Below are 11,958 nucleotides of genomic sequence, written 5' to 3' on the forward strand. Positions count from 1 at the left end.
AGAGCCGGCGCGCGGCCGCCCCGGGTCACGTGGGCGGGGAGGGAGGGCGAGGAGAAACTTTAAAGGAGCCACTGCGCGCTTCCTGGCCATTTTCCTCTTGAGAGCGGCCTTAGAGGTGGTGGTGAATGCCCTAAGGTGGAGACTGCTGGGGAGAATTACTGCCATTCCTAGTTTCATTTCAGCGGGAAACCGACGGCGAGGCCCTCCTGGATCCAGGTGTGGCCTCTCCACCCCCTACACCAGGTTCTAGATAACAAGCTGTGTCTGAGGCTCCCGGGAGCGGCTGTATTTCCGAATCTGACTTAACGCCTGCTTCTCCCGCTTCTGGGTGCTTTCTGGTTTCTGGGTCTCCAGACAGAAGGCTTGACCTCACTTTTGGCCTCACTTCTTTAACGAACAAGAAGGGGCGATGGGAACTAGCAGAGGACACTTTTACTCTTGGCTGGTTTTAGCATGCTGCTTAATGTCCCCTTTTGAAAACCTGGGGGCTCTCCCTCCTGTTAATGCCAGACATGTTACCCAACCACATGCACTAGGGATCGAGGTAAGCCCCCAGTGGCCCCAGAGTCATTACTGTCTAGTCGCACTCTAGTAAGTAACCTTTTTTGCCAAACACTTCAAAATCATAGGCCCTCCTTGGATTATAGCCCAGCAGACAGTGGAAGTATGAAATTTAGGCCAAAATGTACAACCTTGATACAGCTATTTAGGGTACGGTCCCTTTAGGTATTACGTTCTGGTCAAAGTTGGGAAAATTCTATGATTTCACAAGCAATATTGACACAGGCAGATGGTTGGAATATAAGGCTCCTGAGGCCAATTCAAGGCCTTCTGGGAACTGTAGTTGTCTTTGGTTAAGAACTGTTCCAATAGGGTTTTCTGGGAATTGTAGTCTTCTCTGTACCCTAATCCAAACTTAGTGGTTTTTAGCTTTCCTGAGGACACAAACCCTTTCCTCAGACCAAAAAAACTCAAACATAGACCCTTGCTTACAACTTCGGTGGGCACAATGATCACACCTATAGGCAATCCCTGACCCTGGTAACAAACTCCTCAAATAGAGGAGCAGGTCGTGTGTTATCATCACTGCCAACAATCATGGAACACTCAGGCTTGAGGTATCTGCCAGGTGTTAAGGCTTCAGAACTGGGAGGGTCCCTGGTCAGATAAGCCTACTTGTGACACTACTCTCCCATCAAGCCTCCTCCAGGAATGGGACCTGCATCAGTTGTGACCTCTGGGTAATGACCAAATCAAGAGGCTGTCTAGGATGGGGCAGTCATTTATACACTTTGGCCAGTCACGGTATAAAGAAAAAGAAAAAGTTGCTTTTTTAAAAAAAAATTTATTTTGTGGAAATCAAAAGCAAAAAAAAAAAAAAAAAACCAGAAAAAAAACCCCAAAAAACCAACCAAAAACAAAACAAAAAACCCCAAAACACCCCCCAAAAAGCAAAAACAAAACCGTAAAACCCCGAACTCCAGAAAAATCCTAAAAAAATTAAAAAAAAAGAAATACTGTTTAACTCTCCTCTCCCTAAACGGCCCTTCTTGTGTCCTTTCATCTAATGCTCTACCCCTACCCCCACCACTATTCCCTGTTCTATTATGTACCCCACTTCCCATTATCTACCCAAGATGCTCACCCTCATATTCTCTTACCTGCCACCTTGTTCTCCCTAGAATTTTGGTGAGCCTTGTACCCACAGCCCCATTGCCCCTACATGCAGTACCTGCCCTCCCTTCCTTTCTGGGATTCAAAAATCCTTCCCCCTACCAGTCCCTCTCCCAAGAATCTATTCTAAGCTGGAGCATGTAAACAATTCCTGACAAATTCCCTCCCAATTCCCACCCACCCAACACTACCTCAAGAAATGTCAGACCTCTCCCTGGGCAGGCTTAGCTAGGAAGAAAACATTTTCCAGTTGTTTTGCCTCCTCATTTTGTAGGACCCTTTCCCTCCCTCCACATATCCATGCATCTCTAAGAGAAGACAATCTTTCTCTGGGACCCTGTATTCCCTTGGCCTTCTCAAAGAACCCTCTCCCTCTCCATCCTTTCCTTAAGAGGCAGGATCTCTCCAAGAAATCTTGGCCCTCTTCCTTAGGATGTGTGTGTCTGCTTAAGCTCCCCACCATACCTGCCTTCTCGAATCCCCAACCCCCTATTCTCCTGGGCCATGGAACCCCCTTCTCACCCAGCCCAAGGACCCAGCGCCTGCTGGGCTAGCACTAGCGGATGAGGACGTTGATCTCAGCCACGCTGGCCTCCAGCACGTTCTCGGCAGTGGTCTTGCCATGCTGCTCCTTGAGGTGCCGCCTAATCGCAGGCTTGTGAGCAAAGCGCACATCGCAGTAGGAGCAGCGATAGGGCCTCGCTCCTGAGTGCAGGTTGAGGTGGTCGTGCAGTGTGGACTTCTGTGTGAAGCACTTGCCGCAGATGCCGCAAGAATGCGACTTGACACCGCGGTGCACGTTCATGTGGCGGTTGAGGTTGCTGCTGTGGTTGAACTGCTTGCCGCAGCGTGGGCACATGAAGATGAAGTGCTGCGCCCGCATGTGGAAGACCAGCTTCTCCACACCCTGGAACACCTCTGGGCACTTGGTGCACTTGATGTTCTTTAGGGAGTTACCACTGGAGAAGCCCCCAGGCAGGGGGCCCCGGCTGCCCCCCGCTCCCAGGCTGCCCCCCGCCCCCCGGGCAGCCATGGCCACTGCTGCTGCCTCCACCAGGCCAGAGGTGGCCCCCACGCTGGCCCGGCCTCCGGGGATCAACAGCAGGCCCTCCCCTTCTGCATCCTCGGACAGGCTGTAGCAAGCTTTCACCACACCCTGCGGTGGGGCTACAGTGCTGGGGGGCATGCTACTCTGGGCCAGCTCCCCCAGGTGGCTGCCCATGGAGCTTCCGATGCCCAGACCTCCTCCCAGACCTCCGGGAGGTTTGAGCCTATGTGCCACTTCCAGGGCAGACTCCACCTTGACGATGCAGATATCAGACACATCCTCATCCTCGTCCTCATCCTCTTCCTCGGCCTTTAGCTCCAGGTCCTCATCCAGCGGGAACTCCAGCTTCACAGGCCGCAGGAGCGGAGGGGGTAGGGGGGGTGGGGGCGGGGGTTTGGGGGCTGGCTTTGGGGTCCTGGTAGGAGGGAGGAGGGATTTGGTGGCACTGACACTGTTCACAAGGCTGGTATCGCTGACCCCATCCTCTTTGAGGCCTATTTTTGGTTCGATGAACTGGCTGAGGGCATTCCGGCATTTCTCCACCACGTGCTCCATCTGCAGGTAGGAGGCGGCGGTCAGGTAGTTCACGATGTCCCTGACGGCGAATTCCAGGGCACCCGTGTAACAGGAGAGGAGCAGGTCGGCCACTATGCGTGCACTGTGCATCAGTGAGACCTGCAGCTCAGAGCTGGGGTTCAGCAGGAACTGGTCCCTCAGGAAAGGGGAGCAGGCAGCCAGGATGACCTTGTGGCCACGGAACTTGAGGCTGTCGGCCACAATGGTCACGTCGCAGAACCGCTCCTCTGCTCGGAGCTGGTTCATGTTCCGCAGCGTAGCGGCCTCGTGGCCAGGCAGCTGGAAGCGCAGGACTTCCACCCCAGACGCCATTGTGGCAGGGGGTGGGCAACCCTAGTTGGGAAGGAAACCGGTCAGAGACAAAGGTCTCTGGCTCTCCTAAGCCAAGGCTCCAGGCCTCTTTCCTCCGTTCTTGCCCGGCCCCCCAGCATCACATCTCCCAATCTTCGGGGACTGTCCTCAGTTTCCCCAGCCTCGGGAAGGGGAGGCAGGAGGAGGTTCTGTACCTCCAAAGAGAGGGAGGCGTGGTTCCCGGAGGCGGGGCTGCGGCGTCCATAACCCCAGCCCAGCCGCCCGCAGGGATGGGGCGAGCCCGTGCCCCCACCGAAGCAGGAGGAGTAAAGGCCTGGGGCTCCGGGGTGCCCAGGCTGCAGGTCTTCTCACCCCGCCCCCTTAACTCGCTGCCTCCTTCTTCCGCCCCCCCCCTTGCACGTTTGCACACGCCTTTCACGTCCTTCCCTCGCCGCCTGCACGCACGGTGCACGGCCCGCCGCCCCCCCACCCCGAGCCCCACGACCCTAAATGCGCGCGCGTCTCACCTGGCCCTCGTCCACGTTCTGCTTTTTTGCCCCCTACTTCCCCCACCCCCCCCCGGGGCCGCGGGCGCCCCCACACTCGGGCAGGCCCTGGGTAGCGCGCAGGCGCGGGGGTGACCAGGGAGCGCGCGCGCGCGAGGCTGGCTCCGCGTGGGCGTCAGGGCGGCGGGGTGGGGGCAGCTCGTGTGGTGTGTTCTAGGCTTCGCGCGCGGCGGCCGCGGCAAGAACTGTGGGAGGAGGAAGAGGGGAGGGAATTAAAGGAGCAGGAGTCCCCCCTTCCCGACCCCCCTTTCTTTACCAGCTCCCCTACACGGTTAAAGGGCCGGATGGCCTGGCCTCCCCTTTGGCCGGTATTATTTGTCCGCCAGAGCGGAAATACGTTCCACACACCCTTCGTTCTAGCTCCCCCTCCTCTGTGCCTCCGGGCTCAGCGGCCGGTCTGCGCGTGCGTGCGAAGTGCCGCGCAGAGGCCCGCTAACGCGGGCTTGCTCCCCGCTCCGGGCGGTCAGCGTCCTCCAGTGCGTGTCTCCGCCCGCCGCGCTCCCCTGGAGGCTGGTCTCCGCTGGCAGTGCAGCCACCTGCTCCCTGGGTGGTGCTACTTAGGCCCAGCGGTACCTAGCGGGCCCGGGCCACAGTCACGGCCCCTCCCAGAGCCTCAGGCCGCCCCGCGGCTCTCTGAGCTGTTGGTCACTGTTGTCCACGCGTGCATCCCGTCTTGAGTATGTTCACAGTTCCTCCAGCAACACTTCCAGACTGTCAACTCTTCTGAAGTTAGTAACCACCCCAGCCCTCCAGACCAGACAATCCAGTGCCCTCAAGTTTCCTCCACCTCACTTCACTTGTAAAATCTCATCCATCCTCCCCTCTCCATTCTCAGAATTGACCCCAACTTCTTTTCAAGGGAAATGCCCTCCAGCCCTCTACTTGAACTGCCGATGACCTTGCATATCCATTTCACCCCTACTATGTAAGTAGCCCTAGTAGTACTATTTCTAATTACGAGATTATTTATGCCATTAGGATTCTACTATCTTTCTCTGGCTGGTGTGGCTTAGTGGATTGAGTGCCGGCCTGCAAACCAAAAGGTGGCAGCTTCGATTCCCAGTCAGGACACATGCCTGAGTTCTGTGCCAGGTCACCAGCTGGGGGCATGGAGAGGCAACCAATTGTTTCTGTCACACATGAATGTTCCTCTCCCTCTCTTTCTCCCCTCTCTGAAAATAAAATCTTAAAAAAAAAAAAAAGAAAAAGAAAAAAAAAATCCTATCTTTGTTCTTCCCAACTGCAACCATCCCTCCCCCAAATTAACAAGGTCAGAGCTTCACCAGCCTAAATGAAACCTCCTTCAACCCTTCACCTCTACCTTCTTTTTCTCTGTCACTCCCAAACTACGGTAACCTGCAGTCTCCACAGCTTCAGTACTAGCATTTATTAGCACCTTGAAGACTGCCCCTCCTCACTAACATTTCTTACCCACACTTTCCCACCCATCCAACTCCAGGTGAGGAAGCCCCTGTTTCCTGCCGATTGGATTTATTACATCTTCCAGGATACTACAGCATTTCTTTTTTTGTAATTTTACTTATTGATTTGAAAGAGGGGAAAGAAGGGAAAGAGAGAGAGTGAGGCATTGATTTGTTGCTGTTCCACTTATGTATGCATTCATTGATTGATTTTTGTATATGCCCTGACCAGGAATCAAACCCACAACCTTAGTGTATCAGTATGATGTTCTAACAAACTGAGCTGCCAGGGCTACAGCTTTCTCCTTACACATCAATTTTGATGAAACTGCTTGTTATATAATGTGTCACAATCTGGTTGCAGGAATTGTCTTGATTGCAGGAATTATGTACATCATGGGTTACATTTTGCAAATAAAAGTCATGAAATAAATGACTATTGAAGTCATTCCTTTTCAGCTCTGCCAGCATCCACCTATAAAAAGTTTGTTCCTGACTTAAGTGGAATTCCTGGACTCAAGGGATGCCCTTTAAGGGTGGGGTCAGTGTTCAGTTGGTGCTGTGATTCTTTGCCTTTATCTTTTAAGTTATCTGACTTTTATGCCTCCACTCAGTTTTCTCTATTCTTAAAAAGCCCTCATTGTAGAAATCTTTGTAGTCAGCCGTGTAGACTGGAGGAAGAATTTTGACTTTTGTGTTAGCCACATAAGCTCAGAGTCACATTCTACTGCTTACGAAAAGAGGGCCCTCGGGCAAGTTATTTAATTCTCTGAATCTTTATCTTTGAATTGGAGATCTCCATTCCTTATAGGGCTAATGTGAGGTTTAAATAAGCATGGCTTACACTAGGTGCTGAATCATTGATAGTTCCCTTCCCATTTGCCTTACCAGGAGACTACAAAATTTTCAAAAGAACTTTAACTCAAAGTTCTATCTCTCTGTCTCCTCCCTTCTTTTTATCATTGCCAAACTTCTCAAAAGAATAGTTCACACTCCAGTGAGCAGAAATACAAAAATCTATCAAGGTAAGGATTTAAGTTTGTAAAATTTTGTATCCTGTCCCTTGCTACTTCTCTTTCCTGGGAGTGTGAATGGGATAGGGGGCCCAATCTCAGTTTAGAGTTTAAGACACGTAGTTCTTGGTGGCAGGTGGAGTGGAGAGTGCTCAGTCCACTTAGTTACAGTATTATATGGAAACAATAGTGCACCAGGCTGTTTTTCTTCCTGTACAGGCCGGTGGGAAGATGTTGTAGGATTCCTTTCCCACACACCCCATGCACGGGTATCCAGATCCTTGGCCCTTGGCCTCCACCTTCTGCCAGTGAGAGATGAGGGGCCCTCCTGTCCCTGGTTGGCAGTACCGAATACCCTAGTGTGGTGTCAAATTCACAGATAAATTAAGGATTCTTAGTGAGTGTGAGAAATAAATCTGACTAGGGACGTAAGTAATGACTAGGAGACAGAAGTTCTAGGTTCTAGTCCAGATTTAAAGACCTGGAGGCACCAGAGGTTTCAGTATTCTATTCAATGAAATTGAAACCGGAAAAGCCAGTGTTTGTGCTGTCTGTCACCTACCAGACCCAATAAGCAGAGACTGGGAGTGAATCTTTATGGGTGCTTTATTCAGATGGCCAGTGATCTGAGAAGACGCCGGGTTTGTACCCTAATAGGCTGTCTTCAATTCCATTTTAAAAGGCCCTTTTTATAAGGAGAACAAAGTGTAGGTAAGGGGTTTGGAATTTAGAGAAAAGTTAATTGGATTAAAAAAACTGCAGCATTCTTGCCCTGTGCTATGGTCTTTAGCTGTGTCCCGGCCAGTGGTCATCTCACCCTGGAGTACAATAACTCAGATACCACCTTGAATTGCTTGCAGTCCTCCTGAGGAATAAATATGGTGGAACTGCTTATGGTCTCCTGGAGTCAGGGTGGGTCATACCTTCAGTTCCTGGAACAATAGCTCTTACATACTTGCTTACTAAGCTTATTAGCTATTACTTAAACTAAAATTTTCCAACTTTCTGACCCATGGACATGGACAACAGAGTGGGAATTGACTGTGGGAGTGGGAGATGGGGGTGGGATGGGTGGGGGGGAGTAGAGGGGGAAAAATTGAGACAACTGTAATAGAAAAAACATGACTTATAAATTAAAAAATAAAATTTTCCAACTTCTGAGCCCCCCCCCCCTTTTAAAAAGGAGAATTGTCTTTTCCAGCCCAATGAGTCCCTAAAAGCTCATTCTGAAAGGGTGGGTGTATTTTTGTGTGTATGTCTGGGAGAAGTGGTCAAGTGTTAGCTGGCTCATGGTTTGGAGCACCATTCTTGGTTATGAATGGAGGCAAGCAGTGGCCTAGAAAATCCCAAACAGTAGGAAAGGTTAGGCATTTCTCTGAGGCAGTCAAAGAATTTTTGGCAGTGGGTTTACTTTTGCAATTGTGCTTAGCTCAACTGGAGTAACTGTATGCCTTGAGCAACCAGTATAGATAGAGGAAGGAAGTCAGCCTTGACTTTTTAATCTATAGCCTGATAAAACTTGACTGTATTACAATAAAACCTCCAACTCCTATCTCCTTTGACGCACACTCAACTCTGCCCTCACTGGGAGAACCGTGGTGAAAACTGCATCCTGTTCAGGCAATGCTGGCAGAGGTTCGCAGCTTGGGAAACCATATGAAAACAAAGGGCCCACACCACTCCCAACCATTTGCAAAACCAACTTTCTTAAAATTCCATCCTTCTCCAGCAAGGGATTCCATTCCCTGACCATTCCTCCTTGCTGATGCCTCCTCCTTCCTTGTGACACATTCTTCCCCAGCTCTTTGGAGCCCACCCACAGCCTCAGCCTCCTAACATACTCTTCCCTCCTTCTGACTCCTCTAAGTCCTCACACCCTCCTCACCTTGATCAGTACTAGGTCTGGGTTCATGATGGAAGATTCTCTTTGCTCCTTGTCAGTCCCAGGAACAGGGTTCTTCTGCTTGATGCCAAGTATCTTTTCCTACTATCCAGGAAGTCCTGCTCTGCTTGCTCTCCCTCCCTCTCCTTGTTGCCATGAGCAACTGACTCCCAGGCCTGGGTACCTGGGTACCTGGCTCAGGCAGTCCTCCCCAGACCTGTCAGTGCCCATGCAAAGGATGTAATCCACACCCCAATTTCCCTTTCTGTCTGCTTCTCCCCCCTCCTTTCCTCTCCCTCCCTCTCCCCTCTCTCTTTCCCTCCTCCCTTTCTTCCCAGCCCAGCCAAGATGCCACTCAGGATGCATCATATCAGCTGGCTCTGGGTGCTGCTTTGTGCCCCTGGAAGAGTCCCTGTTTTCACCACAGCTTCCTTCGAACCTTGTCCACTGTCCTGAGTCTCCCTACCCTACTCCCAATACCCCTCTCTCAGCAGACAGTCCTGTTTCTTACCTGAGGCTCCACAAGTACCCTCCCTCACACCCATGAGCATGTCCATCTTTGCTCACCCTTGTTTTCTTTTCCTTAATTACAGAGACTGTTGACAGTCAATCTTTCCTTCTAACACCTCATTCCTAATCTTGCTCCAGTTCTTGCCTTCCTGGTCTTCACAGTGATTCCCTGTACTAGAACCCAGACAATTTTTTGCTATGTTAAAAAAAAAAAATCCTTCTTCTACCTGCTCCCTCTCTGGCTGCTGCCACATCTTACCCCACTTCTCAGCACCGCCAGCATTCCAAGTGTTCATTTTTTTTCACTGTCTCTACATGCATCCTCTCTACTAAAAGTATTTATTATGACTATATAATATACATAGAAGAAAGTATGAAGTGAACATGTATAGTTAAAAACCAATGAAACAGGACCACCAGCCAGGATGGAGGTGTAAGTACATACGTTTTGCCTCCTTGCACAACCAACAGAAGGAAAACGACAAATTAAAAAAATTAAAAAAACAAACAAACAAACCAGAATTGCCAGAAGATCGAATTGTATGGAAGTCCAACAACCAAGGAGTTAAAGAAGAAGCATTCATCCAGACTGTTAGGAGGGGTGGAGATAGGCAGCCAGGATGGAGAGGTTGCACAGCAAGGCAGTGGCTAGAGGCCCAGGTGGACAAGGTGGCAGCTGATGGACTAGGTGGTCCCACATTTGCGTGCAGATAAACCAGGAGGAACAGCTCAAGAGCAAGGCAGACCACGCAACCCAGGGTTCCAGTGAGGGAAAAGAAAGCCTCAAAACCTCTGGCTGTAAAAACCTGTGGGGGATGTGGCAGCAGGAGAAACTGCAAGCCTCACAGGACAGTTTATTGGAGAGACCCACAGAGTCCTAGAATGTGTACAAACCCACCCACCCAGGAATTAGTACTAGAAGGGCCCAATTTGCTAGTGGGTAGTGGGAAAGTGACTGAGAGCCAGCAGAGAGCTGAGCAAGTGGCACTGTTCCCTCTCAGACCCATCCCCAACATACAGCGTCACAACGCAGCGACCTGGGTTGCCCTGCCCTGGCGAACACCTAAAGCTCTGCTGCTTCCAATGTAACAAGTGTGCTGAGACAAAGAAATATGACCCAAATAAAAGAACAGATCAAAGCTCCAAAAATAGAACTAAGCAAGGAAGAGATAGCCAACCTCTCAGATGCACAGTTCAATGCACTGGTAATCAGGATGCTCACAGAAATGGTTGAGTATGGTCTCAAAATGGAGGAAAAAGTAAAGGCAATGCAAAGTGAAATAAAGAAAAATATACAGGGAACCAACAGTAAAGGGAAGGAAACTGGGACTCAAATCAACCATTTGGAGCACAAGGAAGAGATAAACATTCAACCAGAAAAGAATGAAGAAACAAGAATTCAAAAACATGTGGACAGGCTTAGGAACCTCTGGGACAACCATAAACATTCCAACATCGGAATCATGGGGGTGCCAGAAGGAGAAGAGGAAGAACAAGAAATTGAAAACTTATTTAAACAAATAATGAAGGAGAACTTCCCCAATCTGGCCAAGGAAATAGACTTCCAGGAGATCCAGGAAGCTCAGAGAGTCCCAAAGAAGTTGGACCTAAGGAAGCACACACCAAGGCACATCATAATTACATTACCCAAGATTAAAGATAAGAAGAGAATCTTAAAAGCAGCAAGAGAAAGAGACAGTTACCTACAAAGGAGTTCCCATGAGACTATCAGCTGATTTCTCTAAAGAAACCTTATGAGCAAGAAGGGGCTGGCAAGAAGTATTCAAAGTCATGAAAGGCAAGGACCTACAACCCAGATGACTTTATCCAGCAAAGCTGTCATTTAGAATGGAAGGGAAGATAAAGTGCTTCCCAGGTAAGGTAAAGTTAAAGGAGTTCACCATCACCAAGCCCTTATTATATGAAATGTTAGAGGGACTTATCTAAGAAAAAGAAGATCAAAACCTGTGAACAGTAAAATGACAACAAACTCATAGCTATCAACAACTGAACCTAAAAAAACAAAAACAAACTAAGCAAACAACTAGAATAGAGTAAGAACAGAATCAGAGAAATGGAGATCAGAGGGGAGAGGGAGAGGGGAGAATAGGGGAAAAGGTACAGGGAATAAGAAGCATAAATAGTAGGCACAAAATAGACAGAGGGAGGTTAAGAATAGTATAGGAAATGGAGAAGCCGAAGAACTTGTATGTGCGACACATGGACATGAACTAAGGGGGGTGGGGAATGCTGGTTGGAGGGGGGTACAGGGTAGAAGGGAATAAAGGGGAGAAAAAATAGGACAACTGTAATAGCATAATCAATACAATATATATAAATTAAAAAAAAAAAAAAGAAATGAAACAGAACACCTGCGGCCCTGACCGCAATTTAAGAAAGAAATTCCCAGGACCTTAGACGTCCCATGTTTTCCATGCTGAGTGCATCCCTCTACCTCCACACAGAGTGTCCTCTACCCTGAATCTCTTGCTTATCTCATAGTTTCACTGTCCCTGGATGTTGTAGATATTCCTAATCAGCATACTGTTTAGCTTTGCTTGACCTTCATGTGGATGGAATCATACTCTGTGTTTTTCTGGGGCTGGCTTTTAAACTCAGTATTATGATTTTGTTGACTTGTGTAGGTGAAATTCATTCAGTTTCTTTCTATTGCTTCCTTACACCACAACTTATGAATCACTTATTCTGTTGATGGACATTTGTATTGTTTAACAGGTGGCTATCACCACTATGCTGCTGTGAGCTCTCCTTTACTTGTCTCTGCATATGGTGAGTAAGATCTCCAGGGCAGCAGTCCTCAAACTGGGCCATGTGTATCCTTGTAGTGCCAGATGATATCCAAGGAGAAGGTGGACATGGATAGAGGTAAGGGAACACCTCTCAGATCTGCCACTCCAATATGATAATGGGAGGGGGATGAGCGTGAGAGGGCCTTTGAGAAGGAGGAGCCGGTGCC

At 49.3% G+C, this 11,958-nt stretch overlaps 1 protein-coding gene across 1 annotated transcript; it reads right to left on the reverse strand.

Moving 5' to 3' along the window:
* Positions 1 to 1,407: 1,407 nt before the first annotated feature.
* Positions 1,408 to 3,626, reverse strand: ZBTB12 (zinc finger and BTB domain containing 12). Its single transcript, XM_054569134.1, has one exon. It carries the CDS (start codon positions 3,608 to 3,610, stop codon positions 2,231 to 2,233), a length of 1,380 nt encoding a protein of 459 aa, XP_054425109.1. The 5' UTR covers positions 3,611 to 3,626; the 3' UTR covers positions 1,408 to 2,230.
* Between the last annotated feature and the right edge of the window lie 8,332 nt (positions 3,627 to 11,958).

The sequence above is a fragment of the Pteronotus mesoamericanus genome, unplaced genomic scaffold, assembly GCF_021234165.1.
Source record: "Pteronotus mesoamericanus isolate MK-2021 breed Mesoamerican mustached bat unplaced genomic scaffold, CSHL_Meso_final contig_20, whole genome shotgun sequence".
Taxonomy (NCBI): domain Eukaryota; kingdom Metazoa; phylum Chordata; class Mammalia; order Chiroptera; family Mormoopidae; genus Pteronotus; species Pteronotus mesoamericanus.